The following is a 25,329-nucleotide window of genomic DNA, read 5'->3' on the forward strand; positions in this document are numbered from 1 at the left end:
ATAATTATATACTGGTAATAGGGGAGCTGAACTTTTAATTTAAATCACATTTATAATGCACCTGTTATATTTTTTTTATATATTTGTTCTGTGTAGATTCGGACCCATTAAGATAATCCTTTTCCTTGCTTTGATTGGAAGAAATACTGCCCCTTTTTAGCCCAGTAATAGAATGTATGGGGGGCATGTTGCAGATGAGAAAGATGGTCACTCAGGAGGGTATGAGTGTGCGGTCATCTCCCTCACACAAATCTGAGTTATGTATCCCTATTTTAAACCCATTCATGGCTGATTTACTGTTCTGCTTATTTACAGAATACAGCATGCAGATCATTGGTTGTCACTTAATGACAAAGGGGCCAATTCAATTTGATGCAATGTGCCGTTTCAGAACAGCACATTGCATCCTCCAGCATCACACGTTTTCCCTCTCACCTCATAGAGATGTGAGCGAAAGTTTGTAATGTCGTCACTACTGTAACTATGCGATATGTGCGCAGCTAGGCATCACGGCGGTACTTGGTGGCACATTGCGCAGTATTGAATTCCTCCATAAAGTGTATTCACTGTGTCTGAGGTTCATTTTGTTCTTTCTAGAGGCAGAGCTTAAAGGGATTATCCAAAATCCCTGATATTGTGCACACGATATACCTGTGAATAACGTCGCTCACTGATCTTTCTCGTTTTCCGTGCAGCACGGATGTTATATATCTTGCACATGTATTGTGTGCATCTGCCGGTTTGTACACCCATGTGCTGGTCACAGGAAGCAGTGACAATTACGTCAACACTGCTTCTTCTGCACAGAGATATCGGTGCCCCTATTGGTAAGTGTGTATGCACAGCCGCATTCTTACTAGAAAGGGCTGTTACAAAAGAGCATGTGTCCTGTGCTTTTTCACTTTCACAGCTTGTAAGTTACCTATATCTCAGCTATGCCTGACTGTACAGGGACTACCCCCTGAAACTTTTTTTGTGGTGGTTATCATTCATGTCGTAATGGCGTCTTGCCGCATGTCGACACCAATGAAATGTTGACATGATTAGAAAGTCGACAAAACATTCCTAGTAGTCCAGTGGTGACTTACCTGGTTTGGCGGGTCCAGCGATGTCTTCTGGTTCTGGTGGTCAGCTGATGGTGACTTCTGGCTGTTTCTGTGGTGCTTCCTGCAGTGAGTATCCCTAACACTAAACCTCCACCTAGTGCGTAACCGTTCCCTCTACTCCCACAGCCTAACTCTAACCACCTTCTCCCGTAGCCTAACCCACCGCTGCCGCAGCCTAACCTCAGCCCTCCGGTCCTTGCAAAATGTCAACATAATGACTGCATCCTGTATAGTAAACAAAATATTTTATAGATCAGTGTTCTTCCACCTTATTTTGTACAGTCCCCACAATGTCTGCAATATTTACTAAGTCCTGCCAATATTTAAATATTTAGAAAGTTTGGGACTGCCTTTTAAATTCGGCAACTGTTTAATAATCTACCTTTTTTGTATTGCTTGCAAATGTACACCTTCTAACCTGTCTTAAGTTTCCCAGACCATATATTGAGTTGTCGTATCCTGTACACAGTTCAAGCTTACTAGCTGATAAGTGGTTTTACAAGTCTGATCAGAGGCAGAAAGCTTCTACCAGAGTAGTCTTGTTTGAATGCATGGTGTATTGCCCTTGGTAAACAAAGGAGTGGAAACATGTAATAAATAGCCCACTTCGATGCCCTATATCACACATATCATGGTGGAGTTAATGCCTATTCACTTTGGACTTAAAATTGATCGTCAATAAACTTTATATCAGTGTTTAATTAATATTGCACATGACATCTCTGCAAGTCCATAAATGTTAGCTTAAACTATTCAGACAGCTAATATTATTGTTTTTTCTCAATATTGATTGTTCAACGGAGAATGGAGTAAACATGCCTAAGGAGGTTTTTAGTCTGTCTGTGCCTAATGTTTTAATGGTTTTTATTTTTCTGTTGCATGTTCTCATGTGAACTAATTTAAAGTTTGAGTATAATGCTAGAATAAATCTGCAGCTAGTCATTATTATTCATAACCTTTATATAGTGTTCCTGCTAGGCTGTTTTAGCGGGGATCTGCGCCCTGCCCGATTTGGCAAAATGCGCCATTCGCTTATAGCAGCACCCCGCTAAAGTAGCATGCTCTGTGCCTTTCCTGTGGGAAAAGTTGCGGTCACCGAACGCCTCTGGGAGCTCCCTCCTGGGGCTATTCATCATCACTTTGAATTGAATCGCGGCTAATGACTTCACGGCCTATTTCCACATTGTCTACAAGTCCTGAGAGTGCCGCTGGTGACTGCATCCTTCTATTATTCACCTATGTACGAGGTTGGTTTTCTAAATAGGGTAACAAGACCTCTCATTGCGTAAATTTATTCAACTCTTACATATATGTATAATTAATAGTATGGCCTTGGTACAGATTATTTTTCCACATAGTCCCCATTCTTGTCTAAGCATTTGTTCCAACAGTTCACCAAGACATCTATGCCGGCATAGAAGAAATCCGTGTCAAGTGCCAGGATATTGTGGCTTGCTGAACTTCACCGGCTGTTGCAAATCGCCTTCCACCCCGGTGCTATTTCAATGGTCCAAATCACTTAGTGCCAGGTCAGGGCTGTAGGGGAGATGGTCCAGTACGTACCGATGGTAGTAACAACCGGATAAATGGGTCACATTATCTCACTTGGTGAGGAAATCAACAAGAAGCACGCCTTTGTGGTCCCAAAACACGGTCGCCATGGCCTTCTTTGCTGATGTACTTGTTTAGAGTTTCTTTTAAGGTGGGGACGATGTGTGTTTCCATGTCATGAATGCTTGTTTTGTCTCCAGTGTCACATGATGCACACACATTTCATCGCCTGTAACAATAGGAACTGTACTTCCTCATGGTACCGCATCAAATACACGAGAGACAATCCCATCCTTTTGGTTTTGTGAACTTCAGTGAGTTGCTTCGGTCACCCAGGGTGAAAACATTTTCCTGCAACCCAGTTGCTCATGAACGATGTTGTGCACAGTACCCACAGTTTCCACCAGCCCCACCATCGTATAACTCATTTTGGAACACTATGACTGACATGAGGCACAGCCTAATGGCCATGAGGGGAAGCAGTGGTCTACCTTCTCGGGCCTGGCGGGAAATTAGAATGAAATAGAGAACTTAACACACGTGAGAGCTCTTGTTACCTTACTCATTGACCCACTTCGTATGTAGCATAATTTCTCATTGTGATGTCCCCTGAGTACCCCTAGTGTTGGTCTGTGTATGTATGTATATATGCTGTGTATATAAAATATATATATATATATATATATATATATATATATATATATATATATATATTAGGGATGTGCAGGCTCGGATAGGTTCGAGTTTGCACGTGGAGTTCGGATTTTTCCCTCCAAAAAAACGGAACTCAGAACGAGGCAAAACGTCATCTTACATGGACGAACATCATCATTCCTGGACAAAAGACCAGGAATGATGATGTTCGTCCATGTAAGATGACGTTTTGCCTCGTTCTGAGTTCCGTTTTTTTGGAGGTAAAAATCCGAACTCCACGTGCAAACTCGAACCTATCCGAGCCTGCACATCCCTAATATATATATATATAAATTTTTTTTTTTTTTTTTTAAGGTTGTACCCCTGCACACACCCAATATGCAATTGCTTGTATGGCAAGACAATAAAATATTTGTTTCATCTATGGACATTTTGTTTGAGCTACTAATTAAAAAATCACATTTGCCTACATTTTATCATTTTTCACTGCTATATCACTACAGGGATATAATTTAAATTGCAGTTCATAAAATTTAAATACAGGTACTCCTCAGGTCTTATAAGAAGGAATAAACATGATACTGATCCCAAGTCTATTATCTTGTGTCCAGTCATGTGATTTTAGTAGCATCTGCTTTCCTGGGCTGTTGTATCACATGATATTTACAGATGACACTTGATATTATAATGCCGTCCAAAATTAAGCTCTTCTCAAGATTTACTAAGCCTGTGATTTGGCAGTGTTATTTTACAGATGCCGTTAGTTTAGTGTGAAACGGTACCACAGTGCAAAACTTGTCTATATAGAATCACCCTGAGCTGTCCTGTGTCCGTCCATCCTTCTGAATGTCTACCCTCAACATGATGCAGAGAGCAAAGCAAGAATACTATTCTATCTTTTGGCGATTGCTTTTTGGTTCTTATGTTAAGATAAAAATAAGTTTATGAAACAATTGTTTTCTTGCTACATTTATTTTAATTGAATTATTTCAGTAATTTAGGAAGAAAAGTAAATTTTTTGCTGTTCTCTGTGAGTGGGACGGGAAACACATATATCTTGATAGTTACTGATGTTCTCGTGTCATATCCTGCTGGATATATGGACTTTAAACAGAGATTAGTCGGTCATCTTGTGCACCTGTGAGATCATTTACTATATTCAGCACACCCTTATACATCTTTAATTGCCAAACATTTATCTGATTGGCCATGATTTGACCTCTACAAATACCTACAACTCTTCATTTTCTGTGTGGCAATTTAAAGGGGGTACCCACTAGGCGATAACGACGTCATTATCGTGCAATCGCCCGCAAATCCGGCATATAAATGACAAAAACGACCAGCGATGCGTGTACCTGCTGGTCATTTTTGCCATCTATCATTGCCCGTACATGCTGGTCAACCTGATGATTCCGTCGGGTTCAGTATGTACTAGGAGCAATAAAGAGCACCTACTGTTCTCTTCTTGCTGCCGCCGGACCTCTCTGCAATATACGGGAAAGGAAACAAACGGTCACAGCCTGATGACGCCGGACACTCGCAACATGTGAGTGTCCAGCGTCATCAGGGTGTGACTGTTTGTTTCCCTTCCCGTGTGTTGCAGAAAGGTCCGTGTCTTGATCTCATGCTGCCTAGACTGAACGAGTGAACGCACCTTTAGCCTTTCAAAATCATGTTCAATCAACTGAATTTACCACAGGTGGAATCCAATTAAGCTGTAGGAACATCTCAAGGATGATCCGTGGAAACAGGATGCACCTGAGCTCAATTTTGAGCTTTATGGCAAAGGCTATGAATACTTATGTACATGTGATTTCTTTAGTGGTTTTTTTTTTTTTTTTTTTTAAATAAATTAGCAAAAATCTCAAAATAACTTTTTACACATCGTCATTATGGGGTATTGTGTGTAGAATTTGGAGGACAAAATTTAATTTATTCTATAACAAAATGTGGAAAAAGTGACGCGCTGTGAATACTTTCCGGATGCAGTGTGTTTGTGTATGTAGGTATATATATATGTGTGTGTGTGTGTGTGTGTGTGTGTATATATATATATATATATATCTATGTATGTATATATATATATAATATAATATCTCTCTTATAGAGAAAAGGAGGAAGGACACACAGATGAGAGAAATGGCGAGGGGGCAGTTGAGTAAAAGTGACCTGACAGGCGGTGCAGGGGGGCAGAGCTCTGACAATCACCAGACTGTGTGGGAACCAGGCAGTGCGGTCCCTGTGAAGTGTTCATCTGTGGAGCAGTTCCAGTTGTACCATTTTACTGATATGCCGCTGCCAGTGGGACTGTCACTATCAGAACTCAGTAAATGCCATGGCCTCACATTACCAGCCCACATCTGTAGCAGCCAGCAACAACACACAGCTGTCCTGCCAGGCAGTTTTACTGCCAGCATCTGGCTGGTGCGCTGTGTGTCACTGGCTGCAGCTCCTCTACACACAACTGCGATCGTGTCTTACAACATCCAACCAGCATACCCAGTGGCGTAAGTTTATCCCAGTGCCCGGAGGCAAGTTAGTTTGCCCCCTCCTCCGACGAAAAAGAATATAAATGTATTGTGTGTGTATGTAAGTCTATATATATATCTATAATTAATGTGTGTGTGTGTGTATATAATATATATACATACGCGTGTGCAAATATTGTCAATAACATGTAATTATCGGGACTAAGACCCGTTAATTAATAAAAATGCCACTATATAAATACATACAGTATATATATTTATCCCTCTCACAGTTCCCCTCACACAGCTCTCGCCCCTAACTCAGATCTCCCCCCTCATATAGCTCTCCCCTCCTCACACAAATCCCACCCTCATAGCTCTCCCTTTCTTACACAGACCCCCCCTCCACACACGACTCTCTCCACTAGGATCCCCCCCATACAGCTCTCTACCCCCTCACTCAGCTCCCCTGCTCACACAAACACACAGCTCCCACTTCTCACAGACCCCCCCAGCACTCCTTAATTACTCAGATCACCCCCTCACACACATACAGTGCTGCACCCATACAGACCCCCCCCCCTTACACAGATCTTCCCCCTTACTCAGATCCCCCCTCCCCTCACACAGATCTTCCCCCTTACTCAGATCCCCCCTCCCCTCACACAAAACTCTTGCCAGAGGCGCTTTAAGAGAGGAGGGTGCACGTGTGCCTGCTCCGATCGGGCCCCCTTCTCTTTGGTGGTGCAGTAGTCTCTGACATTGTGACAGTCTACTGTGCATGCGCAGGTCTCCGGGAACATGGCGCCCGCCCCGCGTTCCTGGGACGGTTCCACTGTGCATGCGCAAATCACCAGTGAAATGGCCGTGGTGGCCGGGCTGACGTGGAGGTAAGTATATTTAATTGGATGCAGGGTGTGTGGGCCCCCATGTACTCAGGGCCCCGTGTGCACCGTCCTCCTTGCACCCATGATATATACGCCGCTGACTCTTGCCACCCAGAAACTCCCACACAGTTCTCTCCTCCAGCTCACTCAGTTCCCCCACGCACACACCCACCCCTAACACAGAACACCTTCCCTCTTTAAACCCTCTGGTCCTCTCTAGCATAGAGCTCACCTAGCTGCGGGGGGTGGGGAGGGGGAAAATCACCTGCTGAGCCTGCAACACATTGAGAGATCAGTGCCTTCATATTGGTGGTGTGGGGGTGGCGCCCCCTGCCTTGAAGCATTGTTTCAGGCTTAGCAGGCGGTCCCCTAACACCCCTCCCTGCACTTGCGCCCACCAAGGTACCCCTTTCTTCATACAGAATCAGATAAGCTTTTAGGGTATGTGCTGACATATGTGTGGGTTAGAGCACTGAAGGAGGTGCCCCCTTCAGGGCTGGTTCCATTGTCGCCCCTGACCGCTCTGCCTTACAGGCTTAGCAGGCGGTCCCCTAACACCCCTCCCCGCACTTGCGCCCACCAAGGTACCCCTTTCTTCATACAGAATCAGATAAGCTTTTAGGGTATGTGCTGACATATGTGTGGGTTAGAGCACTGAAGGAGGTGCCCCCTTCAGGGCTGGTTCCATTGTCGCCCCTGACCGCTCTGCCTTACACCAGCAATGGGGGAGGTGGAGCTGAACGTACTCCAGGCAACTGCAGCACTTAACACTGTTTGTAAATGCCGCGACGAATAGTGAAATTTAAAATAAAAGTACTTCATCCGCAATATGACCAATGGGTGGTCCGGTGCACCCTCGGACCAACCTGTAGTTTCGCCAGTGATACCATTATAATACAAAAATAATTGGTGATATTAAGAGTACAGTACTGCGAATCAAAAACAAGCTGAGACGTTGAATATAAATTATTCTAGTTCATTCAAAAATGTTATCAACTGCATGGAATTATTCAGTGAGAAATTATATATTGGTGCGCCAAAATTAATCTGAATTGATATTCTAAAAGTTTAAATGAATAAAATTACTTTTGTTTGCCTTTTTATCTAAAACATACTGGTACCTTTCTTTGTCTGGTCACTTAGCTGTGAATTTATACATTCATCACAGGAAGCAGGAGCTGAAGAGAAGTATGCGGAAGCAGATGGCGACACTATATTCGAAAGTGATAATACTGATGTTCCACCCTCCACTGATAGCACACCAAAGGTCCTCAACAGTGCTCTGTCTGGTTTGTCTTCCAGGTAATGGCACCTTTTTTTCTATTGTCAGAAATCACTACAGGTTGAGTCTCCCATATCCAAAATACTTGGGACCAGGGATATTTTGGATATCGGAATATTCTGTATTTTGGAATATTTGCATACCATAATGAGATATCTTGGGAATGGGACCCAAATCTTAACACAGAATGCATTTAAGTTTTATATAAACCTTATACACACAGCCTGCAGGTAATTTTATACGATATTTTCAATAATTTTGTGGCTCGAACATAGTTTGTGTACATATATGAAATTCATTTATGTTTCATATACTCAAAGCCTGAAGATAATTTTATATAATATATTTAATCATTTTATGCCTTAATCAAAGTTTGTGTACATTTGTTCCATCAAAAAGCAAAGATTTTGCTATCACAGTAATGCTATTCGGAATATTCCGTATTTCTGAATATTTGGATATGGGAGACTCAACCTGTATACAAATATGGACTCCTCTGCTATTTAAAGTAAACATTGGGCCGTAAAGTAAAATTATGTTATGTCCGAGATCATTGTATAACTATCTTAAATTATCCGCCCCCTCCCCCCTCCTTCCTTCCTTCCCTCTTCCATGAAATCCATAAATGATTGGGAAATTTGTCTTGCAGAATAAAGCAAAAATACTCATCTTAGTAAATAGAGATGTACTGTGCAGGATATCATATGCCCGTTGTATTTTGGCTTAAATACATTCTGTAATTAACATTTTATTTCATTATTTAAAAAATATATAATTTTGTTCCCATTTTAAATAATTAATTAATTCAGTATCTTAAAGACAACATTTGTCAATGTAAAAATTAAATGACAACAAATAGGGGATTTACTTTTAAAGTGCTGTAATCAGGGGCGCCGAGAGGGGGGGGAGCGGGTACAGATTACCGGGGCCTGGCGGGGGCCAGGTCCGGTGTGTTCCCCCTCCCGCACAGCAGCCCAGCACACAGTGTGTGCTGAGCTGCAGTGGAGACTGCTGTGGCTGCTGAGCAACAGCCACAGCAGTCTCCTATGCCCTGGCTTTTTTTTTTTTCGGGAATGGGGCGTGGCCACGCCTCCCGCTATTAGGCCACGCCCCCTATTACCCGGGCCCGCCACGGCTCTCAGCGGGCCTGGCTGTAATTTATAATTCATGTGTATAGTATGAGCGAGACTGACATTAAATTATTTTTATGTTTCAGATGGAAAAACTGGTGGATTCGTGGTATTTTCAGTTTAACAATGATCACATTGTTTTTTTTCCTTATTTACATGGGACCTATCATGCTCTTACTTCTGGTAAGTTCAGAGACATGTCTTTTTTTACTGTTTTTTTTTTTTTCCTTGTTTGTGTGATCAAAATATGTATAAATTACCCCCAATCATCTACAGCAGGGGTGGGTAACCTTTTTTCTGCCGAGAACTATTTTGATATATATAACATCATTTGCGGGCCTGGTTCAGGCCATGCCCGCTCTGCATGATGTCAAACGGGGTCAGGGCCACAATCACCGGTTATTACAGCAGTGCCCGGAGCATCCTCAGGATTCTCCGGGGAGCTGTAAGGGCAACTGTGTGACCGTCTGAATCATCCTAAGGACGCTCCAAGTGGCACTGCTGCATAGATTCTGGCTGCAGGGTGCCATTCTAGGCACCCTGCTAGCCACATGAGGCTAGCAGAAAAAAGCTCAGAGGGCCAGACCAAATGATTCCGAGGGTCTTTTACGACCCCCGTGCAGGAGGTTCCCCATCCCTGCTCTACAGGGTAGTTTGAGGTATTGTTTCATTCTTTTAACTGGATAGTGCCAATGGTAGTGGCTGATTCTGAATTGGGAATAAAGTAAGAAAGTGCAAGTAACTGTGTCCATGTTGTACTGCAGGTGGGGCGGATTTACAGTGTGCAGAGAGATTAGATGTGGGAGGGATGTGTCCAAACTGACCTCTAAATTGCAGTGTAAAAATAAAGCTGTCCAGCATGTGTGGGCTACATGCAACAGCAGTCAGTATTTACCCTGCATGCAAAAGTATGTATTTGCAGCCCTTACATTGCAGCATGGTTTGTCCAGGTGCACAGTTGAGGCCCCCATACATCAGCAATCAATTGTGGCAGGTCTGTGTTTTGCAGATGATTGTATAAAAAAATCTGCATTGTATGGGGTTCACAGATTGCAACCAAAAAGTGATTGGAATAGTTAAATCGGGTTGTCCAACATGTTGGATTTCACAGATCGATTGGGGCTGTTGATTGCTAGTGTATGGTGACAATCAGCAGATTTGCAGACCGTTACTATTAAAATGATGGACCTTTCAATATTGGTAGATCTGTATTTGCTGAAATCGATCTGCAAATCACTGAAAAAGATCTGTAGTGTATGGGCGCAGATTGCTAGATTGTGAAATCCTAAAATCGAGCAACAAATCTTCAAATTGTTCAATTGTGGTTTTCTGATTGCTAATGTATGTGGGGTTTACTTGTTCTTTCTTGCTTTACTCCCAACTCAGAATCAGGCCCAATGTGCTTTCATTAGAGGAAAACTAAGTACAGTAAATCATAATGTATTACAGTTGAGTGACATTTTTATTTGAAAATTAAGATTAAAAGCCGCTTTTAAATGACAGTGCGCCTTTTAAAATTTACAGATGTGTTCTCATTCACTATTGCTGCAGTCGCACCAAACAGCCCCTCTCGTCATGCCAGGTCTCGTGAGACTTTACTTGCTCCAAGCATCTTTTTGCATCTTTTTCGCCCGAATATGCTTAGTTGCAGTTGGATTTGACAAAAAAGGAGACAGCACTGATTCATTTGATATGCAACACTTGTATATCTGTATGTGTATATTCAACACTTGTATATCTGACTCTGGGCCTGATTCAGAGCCACTCGTAAGCGGCAGCTCGTTCGCTCCGAGCGGTGTTTGCCCAACTGCGCATGCGTACGGATCGTTATACGCATGCGCGAACCAGTCAGTGCGGTCGAAATTCATGTGCTCGCAAAATAGCGAATGCCTGATAATTTGAGTGACAGAATGAGGCGTATGTGGGTGGTAACAGGGGAAGGTGCTTGAAAACGGGGAGTGGAAATCCGATCGCAGGCGTGCTTAAAGGTCAAAACGGGCGTTTTAAGGGAGTGCATAATTAATCCAGCAGCGTCATTGACCACGTCACTTGGTTTTTTTTAACTCAGAACTGCTCGCAAAATAGTGGTTGAAAAAGCCAACCACAAGAATAGCGAGCAGTTCATACGCTGGTCGATGTACTCGATTAATCTAATTAATAGCGGACATGACGTATGGTGCGAGCGGCCAGGGGGCGTATTTTTCAAATTTACGTTCGCATGTTTTGCTTGCTCGTTCAGACTTAGAGGCGTGAACAGACCGCAAAGTGCGAACGGTTCATTTGAATAGCCACCCCTTTTCAGAAAACGAACGACCGCAAATAGCGAGCGGCTCTGAATGAGGGCCTCTATACGAAGTGCTACCATGCAGCTTTTTTCCACACCGTGGGCCTGATTCAGAGCCGCTCGCTCTAAATCAGGGCCGGACTTTTGACCCACAGCTATAGCGAGCGGCCATGATGATGGTCGCGATGGTCAAGACCTTAGCGACCTCTCGTTCATCGCAAGCCCCAGAAAGCTTTCGGCTCTAACAGAGCCGGAAGCTCTCCACTGACATCACTTGTGATGTCAGTGGGGCCGCCCCCAAACGGCAGGCGTTCTCATGGAAACGCATCCGTTTAGGCAGCCACCCCCCGGCCCGCCCACCAAAGGGGGCGAGCTGTCACTCAACATCGACAGCTCGCCCCCTTTGGTGCGAGACCCGGAGCGACGGAGTGCCCGTCGCTAACCGGGTCTCACGCATGCGTACGTCGGAGCAGGCTCCGCCGTGCGCATGCGTTGTGGGCCACCATCGACCCGGTTGCGAGCGCTCAGCGCTTGCGACCGGGTCTCAATCAGGCCCCAGTTCCGCATATCCTATTATTCAGTGCAGTCTCCTGAAGCAGTTTGTTGCATCCAATTGCAGCTTGCTGCATTTCTACTAGACCAGTGGTCGGGAAACAGGGGTAAATTACCCCACATGGGGTAAATCTGAAATTCCTGGGGGTAACGGATGCAGGGTTGGAGGTGCACGTGAACCGGGTGCGCCGCTGCACCGGCGCCATTGACCTCCAGCCCGGCGCCGCAGGGAAGCTCTAAGCCGGACGCCCTCTGAGATGTTATTACCAGCAGGCGCATGGCTCCTTCCCTGCGGCGCCGCGTTAGCCGGAGGTTGGAGTTCTCTTCTGAACTCCAGCTTCCGGCTCTTTCCATGTGCACTCTCTCCCATAGTTCCGAGGAGCAGCCGGGCGGACAGGACGGTGGTGGATGCAGGGCGGGGATTAAGGGAAGTGGTTTTTTTTTTTTGTTGTTTTTTTTACAAGCGGCACTACAGGGGCCTAACTATGGGGGCACTGCTACAGGGGCCTAACTATGGGGGCACTGCTACAGGGGCCTAACTATGGGGGCACTGCTACAGGGTCCTAACTATGGGGGCACTGCTACAGGGTCCTAACTATGGGGGCACTACTACAGGGTCCTAACTATGGGGGCACTGCTACACGGGCCTAACTATGGGGGCACTGCTACAGGGGCTTAACTATGAGGGCACTGCTACAGGGGCATAACTATGGGGGCATAGCTATGGAACTGCTACAGGGGCATAACTATGGGGGCACTGCTACAAGGGCATAACTATGGGGGCACTGCTACAGGGGTATAACTGAGGGCACTGCTACAGGGGCATAACTATGGGGGCACTGCTACAAGGGGCATAACTATGGGGGCATTGCTACGGGGTCATATATATGAGGGCACTGCTACAGGGGCATAACTATGGGGGCACTGCTACGGGGCATAAATATGAGGGAACTGCTACAGGGGCATAACTATGGCACTGCTACAGGGGCATAACTATGGGGGCACTGCTACAAGGGCATAACTATGGGGCACTGGTACAGGGGCACTGCTACAGGGGCATAACTATGGGGGCACTGCTACGGGCATAACTATGGGGGCACTGCTACAGGGGCATAACTATGAGGGCATTGCTACAGGGGCTTAACTATGGGGGCACTACTACAGGGGCATTATATGGGGGCACTACTATAGGATTTCCTTCCTTTCAAATCAAGGGGTAATGTCGGCGTATCTAAATATATTTCGGGGTAAAAGGTAATAAAGTTCCCTGACCTCTGTACTATACTATTGTTGTTCATTATATCGTCCAGTTGATATGCCGTCAACGACAAGCGATGCGCGCTCCTGCTGGTCGTTGACGACGTTTCTCATCGTTCGAACCTGCTGTCCAACCTGACGGGGATGAGGGAGGGTGCCGGCACTGAACGATATCATTAATGATATCGTTCAGTGTGTGTGCTCAATGTCGATAAGGACATTTAGCACACTACTGCTGGGGACACACTAAACGATATCGCTCATGGAGCAGATGGTTTAGTTCACATTTTCTGGTGAAAAAAAAAGACACTGAATGGAAGCTGAGTCACATAGAACCTGGCAGCTCACTCGTGCCAAACATCTCGTGCCACATGGCGTATGAGGACACGTCTGTATAAATGCATTTAATGTTCATCACTCTGGAAGGCTTTATAAAAAAAAGATATAACTTATCAGATATACTTTGGGATAGTTTATATTTCAAAATTAATTTTATATAAAGCAAGTTTCTTCATGTTGTTACAGTGATATTTTTAAATTCTATTTATAAACCCTATTGATCAATTTTAATCTGATAGACCAGGATCTGTGAAAATGTATTTCAAATAAATTAGACATTTACTTGATGTGATTACTGGGCCATTCCTGCAATGAAACATGTTGAATACCTCACCTCAGGTGGCATTTTGTAATTAGCGCTCACGCACATTCACGGCACTCTCCCAGCTATCTGTCATAGGTTAGGGAATGACTGTTCAATGGTTTCTGCATTGTATGATATCTGTGTCTGAAGTTTTAAGGGTGGTTCTACTTTACATTACTTCTGTTTCCGTATTTACCACTTTTCTTGTCAAGAACTGACACCAGAAAAGGCGAGCGGAAACTGTAAATAGGGGGGCTGAGTGTAGGCAAGGTTACATGGGCACAACCAAGGTTCTTTGGGAGTTTTTTCTTTTTACTGAAATTAAGAATAATTCTGGCCCTGTTGGGTATCTAGGTGACAGTGGCAAATGAGGGGCATGAAATCCTTCAATGAGTCTCATAACTAGGTGTAATTTAGCTGCCGCCTGTTTGTGCATCTGCAAATTGATTCCATAATAGGTCTCATAGATTAATTTAAGTCATGATCTGCCCTAATACTTGTTCTACTAAAGGTTACACCCATCACAAACTAGGTCACACATCCTTTTGTACCCTACCGATATTGGTAAATGTTATTTCACTATTGAGTAATTTTAAAATGAGTGATGTCATATAATTGTGCAGTACCAAACAGGTGGTTAGATAACCAGAATTAATGAGGGATTCCTTATAATTTAATTTTTCCCAAATGTTAAGATTTTGAATCATTGTCATTTTTTGTCTGTTTCCTTTTTTGCAATATGGATTTCTAAGTTAACAGATATATTGCAAAATTAGAGGTTAAGTTTCTATAAACTAAACCCAGTATGCCACTGATACGAAGTCCATTGCAATAATAATAATAATAATAATTCCATAAATTATTTTGGGCTAGTAGGAAGTAACCTGATAGCTGGAAAAAACACCATATCTATACTTTTAAGGCTAGCTGTATCTGCATTTGCAAGTACGATATGTCAATCCTAATTCATCAACAAAATTTAGAGCAATATGTAAATCCCCTTAATTTCTATTCATCGGTTAGTAAAGAATTTATAAAGTAAACAGGTGGAGTTCTCTTCTGAAGTCATTCTTGCCTTGGGTTAAACATGATTTAAAAAGTAATTTTTAGTCAATGATACAACTTGTTAAAAAACAATTTACAGTACAATGTAAATCATTCCTAAAGACAAAATATAATAAATGTGGCATTTTTTATTTGTGTGTAGATACTTTAGATATGATGGTAACAAATGAATTGCATGGGTATGTCTAAAGATGAGTACACACTATACAATGTGCGCCCAGCGGATGGAACGATATATCACGCCAGCAGTACACACTGCATGATCCAGTGTACAATGGTGCAATATCGTTCCATGCTGCATGTAGCAGCATGGTGTCGTTCACCGCATTGTACTATTTGCTGTGCTGCATGTGGAGTCGGGCGCACACACAATACGATCTGCACGATATATGGTCCCGATCCGCCTCTGAACGATATATTGTAAGATATATCTTATAGTGTGTACTCAGCTTTAGCTTGTTACATAAGTATGTATCCTGACTTGGACATCATGTTTATCAGATTGTCATGGCTACTATCAGCAGTGCACAATGGATATATGTTATTTAATACATAGCTCATTTTGATACACAGTACTCGCATACAAAAAGACAGCATGTTTTTACCTCTCAAAATCTATTTTCAGCAAGTGCCGAGGCAAACCTTTCAAATGTTCCTAAAAAGTTTCCAGTAGCCTGCAGGTTTTAGTGGTAAATGTGATCCCAGCATATAAGAAGTCTAATGATGCATTTATACGAACAAGGTTGTTATTGATAGAAGAGTGAGACTCTGAATCCACATAAAGTACATGTCTATTTTAGGCAGTATGTTTCTTTGGTACAGTTCTTTTTATACATTCAGCAACAATGCTTCATTGTACACAAGTCATATTTGTCATTCACATCAGTCTCTGCCCCCATTGGACCTTACAGGCTAGTTTCCCTAACATATAAGAACATATACACACTAGGGCAGTGGTTCCCAAACTTGTTTAAATCACTGCACCCTAGAGTATCAGCATTGTTTTCACGGCACCCCTAAGTTTAAGTTTGTTATTGAGAAATTCAGAAAAAAATGTTGTACAGGAGTAAAGTGAAGTGAATTGTGCTTACCATGCATCCTTATGTTCAGTTATGTGGTGGTGGACAGGTTTGCACTTCTGTTTGTCCACACATTTACATTAAATTGACCTTAAATAATTTGATTTGGTGCTGGACCACCAACCTGAGGCACCCCTGCAAGTGTCCTGAGGCACCCCAGGGTGCCACGGCGCACAGTTTAGGAACCACTGCACTAGGGTATCTTTTTAGTCAGCCACCAACTAACCTACCAGTATATTTTTAGATAGTGGGTGCAAACTGAAATCCATCCCCTCGTAACAGTGGTAGGGGCCAAAATTGCTCAGTATGTTGACGCATATCGCTTAGCGCTTGCGAGCGGGTCTGAATCAGGCCCATAGTGCATACACACTAGAACATCTGGACAATATATCTGTCCAATTTGGCATATCGTTCGAGAAATAGTCTAGTGTGTACTCAGCTAAACAGCCATCTTGTTTCTTTACAGCAAATAAGATTTCTGGTTGTACAAATAAATATCATCGATCAACTACAGATCCATTAGTGAACAAGTAAGGTTAGTGCTTCAACTAGAATTACTAAATCAGTCGGATCATATTGCGGGTCTCTAGATCACAAGATCAGACTATCAAGCACCACCAAGAAGTTTTTTGAAACCCAAGATTAAAGACAAGCAATGAATGTCACTCTTAAGCCGAATACACACTAGATGATTTTTATGAACAATATGGACGATAATGATATCGTTTAATGATATATCGTTCAGTGTGTATGCTGTTTATTCTATTCAACATTACTAATTGCTGTTAGCATATTTAGCTTAGTATCACAGTGATACTTACAATATGCCATTGGTATTTACCATAACATACCTGTCTAACGAGGCCCAGTACTGTCTTCATCCTCCTTTAAGGGATACTGACTAATAGGCATGTGTGATAGCCGCCTACGCTTGTGCATTGTACTTCCCCTAGTGGGGATTCAGCCAAGCCTGGAAGACTCTGCTAAAGCCAGGAAGGCTTTGCTGGGCCCTTATTGCCAGCAAAGGTGACCGTACCAGTAACGCCATCTATAGATAAATACTGAATGGCTGAAATGAGGGCTAAAGGGGTTATGACTCGTTCTTATTGAAGCCCTAAAATGAAGTGACTTCACAGGGAGAAGCGGAGGAGGAGCTGCATTACGTACGGTCTGGGAGCATTTTTTTCTATCTCCACCTAATTTAGAAAGGTAGCTACCCATTGTAATGTGCCGTTGATTATTTCTAGAAAAAGGAATGTTCAGTAATTCTAATTCTTTCCTGAATAACAAATAATAATAAACACTCAACCAGGCTGCCAGTGAACTTTGTCTGAAAATTATGAAGTTTGTATAGCGTACAGTTTCATTTATACATTTCCCAGTGACTAAGTAGGGAGGGTTAAACAGAAAAAACTAACAGCACTTTTTTGTCATGTTGTAGGAAAATAACTGAACATCCTAGGTTGCAGGTAGCAGAGATGACTATATGACATAACACTAATATTGCAGGGGAGATCTATTGACATGAGGAGTTTATTGCCTTTGGGTGGATGGGGCTATTCTTCATTGGGGGCCTATGGGCGTGGGGTTGGGGTTGAGTAGTGCCACAGGGGGATCTGTTGCCACTGTGGAATTTGTTGACACTGTAGGGGTGGGGGGTAATGTTACAATAGGGATATATGGAAAATGGGGGAGTGCCCTATGTATATATTTTTTCCCCATTAAAATATGATTTTCAAGCTATGTTTTTGACTTAAATTAAAAAAAATATTTTTCCACATTTGTTTATTTAGGTTGTTTGTTTTCATTGTGCTGGGTTATAGCACAGCTGTACTTTCTGCAATTAATGCAGACAAAATAATTGTGTCATATTCCAGAACGAGGGGAAAAAATTACTGATTATACCCTATAATGAGAATCCTTAAAATGACTGAAGGAAGGTGAAAACATAGAGCAATTTATTCACCATGATTTGCAAGGTGCATATGCAAGATTATAAATTAACATCCTCTGGAAGTGGAAAACCCGGAATACAGTATTCAGTCTAACATGTATTTGACTCCTCTCTTTTGCAGGTATCTGCGATCCAGGTAAAATGCTTCCATGAAATAATTTCAATTGGCCACAAAGTGTATCGATCCTATGAGCTGCCATGGTTCAGGTCTCTTAGCTGGTAGGTGGTACATTGTATTGGTTTCACTTTTTATTACGTTGTAAAGTATTTCACTTGTACTGTCTAGAAGGGACATATACTGTTCATATAACTGATGGTAAACTTTTTGGGTTCCTATGCTAAAACATGGGTCCTACATATCAGATTCAGATATATATGAAAAAGAAAATAGAACATATCAAAAAGTAAAAGGCTACAATACATTTGATCATTTTCTATCAGGCTCAGTTACTATTTGGCTTATGGTGCGTACACACTAGACGATATGCTCCCTGAGCGATATCGTCTAGTCTGTCCCCGGCAGGGTGTGCTCAATGACGTTCATGACATGAGCATACCCGCTGAACGATATCATTAACGATATCGTTCAGCGCCGGGCTCTCTCCTCCATTCCCCAACATGCAGCAACCTGATGACATCGTCGGGTTGGCCTGCATGTTATCCCGATGAACGATGATGACGAACGACCAGCGGGAACACGCGTCGTCGTTCTAGTTTATCGTTTTTGTGTAAAAAATGGATGATAAAGTGGACGACTGAACGATATCGTTATCTGATAACTTTCATTAGTATGATTTTATTGTAGTCTGCTCAATGGTATTTAATAGCTTGGTTTGTTGAATATAATCGTCAAAAGCTATATAACAAAAAACGTAAGGACTTGAAATGCACCATCGCCAGCCCCCTTAGACATTTTATTTGCTTATTTGTGCTAGTTAGTTTAAACCCAAAGACATTGTGATGCCATGATGGAGGCTGTCCGTATGCAGGGCATTGCACATGTCCCATACTCACAATATGGAAACACTGCACAATAGGTTTGTTTTGGACTCTGCTAGAGTGTATCATACCAATAAATGAACATAGGGCCTGATTCAGAGCTGAACGCTCTGACCAGAGCGCTCGCTCTGAATCAGTGCCCTCCTACCTGAAAATGGAGCGGCCTCCTGGCCGCTCGCATAGCTGTGGGTGACCACCCGCAGCATATGCGAGCGGCCAAAAAGATGGTTGCGATGGTCTTTGACCATCGCGACCATCGGGCTTGCGACGAGACCCTGCGGTAGGGTCTCGCTGCCGCAAGCCCAGGAGTGATTTTGGCTCTATCAGAGCCAAAGTCACTCCCACTGACATCATTACTGATGTCAGCGGGGCCGGACTCAGACAGAGCTCCCTCCGTCGTGCGCATGCGGCAAACATCGACCCGCTTGCGAACGTCATTTGCTCGCGAGCGGGTCTGAATGACCCCCATAGTACAGGAGTATTCAATGAAAATTGTTGCCGGCTCCCCTCCCTCTAATATAAAGGTGGACTTTAAATTCTGTTGTGTAGATTAACTACACATTATTGCCTGAATTATGGTGTTAGATGTTGCTTGCTATATAGATCCTCTTCGCCTACTGCAGTGATCCTAAATATTTTTTTTTCAACTAGATCTTATTTAATACCATATATGTAGGTGTTGCACTCACAAGGGCAGTTTTTACGTGATCTTTAAAAAAAACAATATGCTTTTACCCACTTAAATGTGCATTCTTATTAGTTAAAGCTTATTTTAAGTTCTCTATTCTTAAAATGAAGAAAAAAAATAGGACTATACACATTTCTTAAAAACACTTATTTGTGCTTAGAAAGATGGTCAGACTAGTATTAATGTTCATTTAGGTGTAATCTCTATGGTAATATACTCTTACATATGCACCCCAGCCCCTTGCTATTACACGTACAGTGAACCTGGTGGAAAAAAATCAACATGGCGAATGACGTGGGGTATCTCATACCCAATGCTATACTTCATCATTAGAATACTAATTTAGTAAGACAGTAATTCAGCCTGTCACTGGGATTTTTGTCCCTTAAGGCAGTGGTTCCCAAACTGTGTGCCGCGGAAGCCCTGGGGTGCCTCAGGACACTTGCAGGGGTGCCTCGGGTTGGTGGCCCGGTACCGAATGAAATGATTTTTAGTCAGTGTGAATGGCAGTCATTAGCACTGGTTTTGCCAATCAAAAAAATATGTGGACAAAAAGAAGCGCAGTCCTGTAAACCACCACATAACTGATCCTAAGGGTGACATATAAGCACAATTTATTTCATTTATTTTTTGCTAAATTTGTCAATAAGAAACTTTTGGCCCAGGGGTGCTGTGGAAAAATGTTGATACTCTAGGGTGCCGTGATTCGAAAAAGTTTGGGAACCATTGCCTTAAGGTATAAAAAAATAAAATAAAAAGGGAACAAACTCTTTAATCTTTTAAAACAAGAAAACAAAAATAAACTAAACTAATAAGTCTTCTAGTAAATATATGTCTTCATCCTGAAGTCATATCAAAGTCTGTGTTCCTAAAACCAAGCATATAACAGTAAAAATAACAAAATATGTATCTAAAAAGTAATAAAGACCAAAATATTGTATGCCGAACCAGGTGGTGTATGAGATGCCCACACGCACTTTTCACACGTGTACTCGCTGCGCTAGTGCTCGCCACACTATATCGCCGTCGCTACACAAATTGGCAACGTCGCAACTCCAGCTACACGAAGCTGCAACTTGCGCGTAGTATTTTTTAAAGTTATAGGAGTTTAAGGGTCCTGTGTATCAAAGCTGTGAGAGTGATAAAATTATGTGCTAACCAATCAGCTTCCAATTTACATTTTGCCGACACTGTTTAAAAAATGATAGATAGGAGCTGATTGGTTAGCATTTTATCTCTCACAATTTTATCACTCTCACAGCTTTGATAAATAGGCCCCTATATCTTTCTGGGTTATGTCACACCCCATCTAGCTAGTTCACCAAAGGTTAATAATCTTTACATGAGTCACAAGTTCTGATTTTAGTATGGCTAAAAAACAAATGTTGCCAGGTATGAGTTACTCTTAGTTCATGTGCTCTCTTTATAGCTTTAGCTGTTTCAAAGTCTGAACTTTTTTATTCTTAAGCTAACCAGGCATTCTAACGGAGTTTGTATTGTAAATTGTGATTTCACTCTGAAAGGTTGGCATGCTCAAGTCCCCTACTTTCACTTTCAATTAGGCCAAGACACAGTGTGAGAATGTAACATCTCCAATGAAAAGCTGTTTTCTTGTCCTACTTCTTGGGTGTAGCTTGAAAGCTTTAAATTTGGCACTATCTTCATCTGCTAGTAGGCGGAAAGGACGCTCGGAAAACAACCGAGTAGTTACTTAACAATAAAAAAAAAAAACAATATAGTGTAGCACTGATAATGTTAGTATTGCACATGCGTGTTTTTCTATGTTTTCACAGCTTAAATGAGAGCTGGACTTTTCAAGAACAAGAATTGCTGAGCTGAATAATATCCCATGAAATAGCTGAAGTGCTGATAAATATGATCACTGTGCTTCCTGTGGCTGTCAGGTCTGCAGACTTGCTCTGTATAATAGGACTATTTATATACAGGGGCAGGGCCAGTGATTTCACCGCAGCTGCAAAATTGCAGTCTCAGCTTCTTGACCTTTAGTAGATCCCAATAGTACAATGTCTTAAAGATGTGGAAGGGGATTCAACTGTCTGTTATAGAGTATCTAAAAGTAAAGTAAAATGAAGTGGAATGTTATAATAATAATGGATTCATAGTTCATTTGAAAATTTATATTGTTGAAAACCTTCCTGTTTATCACGTACCACATTATTAATGTGGGATGTGATGTTAAAGAGTAAATTCGCAAAGCGAAAATCAATAACTTAGCAGAAATCTCTTGCTGGCTCTGATGAGAGGCTTTCCCAAACAACTCTGTCCAACCAGGCTCCACCCAGCATAATGCACATGATTCATGGGGGCTGACGAGGAGGGAACCCGAGGACCCTCCCCGAAAAAAATACCCTTCAGTGGCATATAGGCTACTACAGGCTAACGCCATCTGACCGCTGTGACCATTTCAGACCAAACTGGCAACAATCTGAGCTCTGCAGGACTTTTTCATTTTCCCTCTCTGTCCTCTTTTCTCCGGACTGTTATTCCTATTATTGATGTGTAACATTTGTTCGCATTGTGAGATAAAGCCAAAATGTAAAATATGCTCTTTATTCCAGGTACTTCCTCTTGTGTGTCAACTATTTTTTCTATGGAGAGACCCTGGCAGACTATTTTGCCTCCTCTATGCAGAGAGAAGAACTTCTCCAGTTCCTCATTCGCTATCATCGTTTTATATCATTTGCACTTTATGTAATAGGTGAGTTGCCAAACTCTGCCTCAGGCTCAATCTAGAATGAAAGCACACCATAGTGGCAATATTACCAAATATGTTTACTTTATTACACGTTTATTCTGCCTGTCTGTTTTCCCTTTGGGGATATGGATCTTTCTTTTATTTCATTATGTTTACATTTCTTATTACATTAATTTGAATGCGCATTAATGTACATGTATATAAGCTTAGAGGCAGTTGACCGTATCTTTGCCCCTACAGCTCTGACTGCATTTGGGTATCCAGGAAGGATGTCACGTGTGTTTACCCCGGATGCAGGAGTCTGCATAACCATAATGTCCTGTAATAGAACACTGTATAGAAATCTAATAACCTGGAATCCTCTGCGATGCAGTGGAATTTAAACACAAGAATGGTGATAACTCCAAATTCAATGTTATTCTCTCTCATCTGCTATATGTTCTTTCAAAAGACACGGCAGCATGCAATGATTGGATACCACCTTGCATAGTCTATGTGCCTCCATATTATTTATTATTTATTTATTACCAGTTATTTATATAGCGCCCACATATTCTGCAGGGCTTTACAGAAAATATTTGGCCGTTCACATCAGTCCCTGCCCCAGTGGAGCTTATAATCTATATTCCCTATCACATGCTCACATACACACTAGGGTTAATTTTGTTGGTAGCCAATTAACCTACCAGTATATATTTTTGGAGTGTTGGAGGAAACCTATGCAAGCAGAGGGAGAATATACAAACTCCTCACAATTAGGGCCGTAGTGGAATCAAACCCACAACCTCAGTGCTGTGAGGCAGTAATGCTATCCGTTACTCATATCCTCTTTAATGTAGGCATGTCACCTTGGCCGCAGAGCTGTAGCCTCTCTGATGAGAACATATAGTTACATTTAAGCGGAAAGAAATTAAACAATATATACAGGACAATTTCTGGTTGGACAACGCCTCATTTGTAAATGTTTCAGCCACAGAGTTTAGGTCAGCCACTTCTTCACATTGAGACTCAAACCTGTACTTGGGGCAGAAAGATCTGCTCACTGTTAGAAAAGCAGATGCACCTAGTGGGTTCTCTTTTGGTGCCGGCTAGTTCAGCAGGTAATATACAGTGGATGACGTTGGGTATGAACAGTGGTTTTCTGAATTATAAGAATGGGACATATTTAGATTAGATGGTTTGTATGTTCTCTCAATGCTTGCATGGGTTGCCTGCAGGTGCTCAAGTTCCTTTCTTTGTCCAAAAACAAACTGATAGATAAATGTTAATGTTTGCATGGAAGAAAATTGATACTACAAGCTCCATTGAGGTAGGAACTGATGGTGAATGATTAAACAATCTCTGTAAAGCTCTGCATAATATGTGGTGCTATAAATAATAGTGGCACAGTAGTTTACCTTGCTGTCTCACAGCTTTGGGGCTTTTTATGGGTTCCATTCCATTGCTTCGGTGTCCTCCCACAATAGAAAAACTAGCGGTATGTTAATTGTGTGTGTGTGTGTGGCAAAGATCTTAAACTAGGGGCCTGATTCAGAGCCGTCGCTATTTGCACTCGCTCGTCCAGAAAATAGGGGTGGCTATTCAAATGAACCGTTCGCTGTTTGCGGTCTGTTCACGCCTCTAGGTCTGAACGAGCGAACAAAACTTGCGGTCGTTTTTTGGGAAACTACGCCCCCTGTCCGCTCGCATCCTACGTCTTGTCCGCTATTTATTAGATTCATCGAGTACATCGAACAGGGTATGAGCTGCTCGCTATTCTTGTGGTTGGTTTTTGCTACCACAAGTTTGCGAGCAGTTCTGGCTATAAAATAACCCAGTGACGTGGTCAATGACGCTGCTGTATTAATTATGCACACCCATAAAACGCCCGTTGTGACCTTTAAGCACGTCTGCGATCGGATCTCTACTCCCCGTTTTCAAGCACCTTCCCCTGTTACCACCCACATACGCCTCATCCTGTCACTCAAATTAGCAGGCATTCGCTATTTTGCGAGCACATGAATTTCGGCCGCACTGACTGGTTCGCGCATGCGTATAACGATCCGTACGCATGCGCAGTTGGGCAAACATCGCTCGGAGCGAACGAGCTGCCACTTACGAGTGGCTCTGAATCAGGCCCTAGGTACACCCTATGCAATAATCAGGCCAATCAGCTGATTTTCAACTGCTCACTCCAACAGTCTTGGAGTGTGTACACACACCCAGGGCTGCTTATCATTCCACATTCAGTCACATGGGATGATTGGGTCTGACTTGCTGCACAACCTTTATCCAAAACAATGAGCTGATTTTGTGCACATTTTGTATTATGTGAATTTCCAGTCTACTGTATGACATTTCTGCTGATATAGCTCATTTAAATCGTGATGATCTTATGACAGATAATCGTATGGATTGGATTGATAAATCACTATGTGTATACTTGAAATGTGATGGTCTCAAAATAGTTTAATCAGTCTGAAAATCAATATAGAAAGTATTATCGTGAGTGAAATCAGTAATCTACAATGGAGCAGATACTGGTGTGAATGATTAAATATTCTCTGTAAAGCACTGCTTACTTATGTTCTGCTAAATAAATAAATAAAGGTTATTAGAGATTAGCCACATACTGTAACTTTACCTGATTTGAGAAGACATGATCACTCTTTTCAGTGATTTATGGCATATTGTGAGGGTATGCAGTCGGGAAGCCGATGGTCTAAATGTCGACCGTCAGCATCCCGACTGTCTAATCCCGGCAAGGGTCTAATGAGAGGTGTCGGAATCCCGACGCCGGTCATTTTACCTACGCCCGGCATCCCGATCGAAGGTAAGCCGGGAGCGGACAGCCGCGGGGGGGAGGACTAGGTTAGGGGCTCCCGGGGGGGACTTAGTGTCAGGCACCCCCTCGGGAGGGTTAGGGCTAGGCAGCGGGGAAGGGGGGGGGCTAGGTTTAAGAACCCGGGCGGCAGGTTAGGGTTAGGCACCTGTAAGGGAGTGTTAGGGTTACGGGGGGTGGGGGGGTGTTA

The 25,329-nt window shown here is 42.6% G+C and overlaps 1 protein-coding gene across 1 annotated transcript in view; it reads left to right on the forward strand.

Moving 5' to 3' along the window:
- CDS1 (CDP-diacylglycerol synthase 1) overlaps positions 1 to 25,329 on the forward strand; it is an 88,645-nt gene that overhangs the window by 19,596 nt on the left and 43,720 nt on the right. The window contains exons 2-5 of the mRNA XM_088445029.1: positions 7,838 to 7,971; positions 9,168 to 9,264; positions 18,037 to 18,134; positions 22,182 to 22,321. Coding sequence (XP_088301155.1) covers positions 7,838 to 7,971; positions 9,168 to 9,264; positions 18,037 to 18,134; positions 22,182 to 22,321 — 469 coding nt within the window. The remainder of the gene's footprint in view (positions 1 to 7,837; positions 7,972 to 9,167; positions 9,265 to 18,036; positions 18,135 to 22,181; positions 22,322 to 25,329) is intronic.

The sequence above is a fragment of the Taudactylus pleione genome, unplaced genomic scaffold, assembly GCF_031769625.1.
Source record: "Taudactylus pleione unplaced genomic scaffold, aTauple2 ptg000376l, whole genome shotgun sequence".
Taxonomy (NCBI): domain Eukaryota; kingdom Metazoa; phylum Chordata; class Amphibia; order Anura; family Myobatrachidae; genus Taudactylus; species Taudactylus pleione.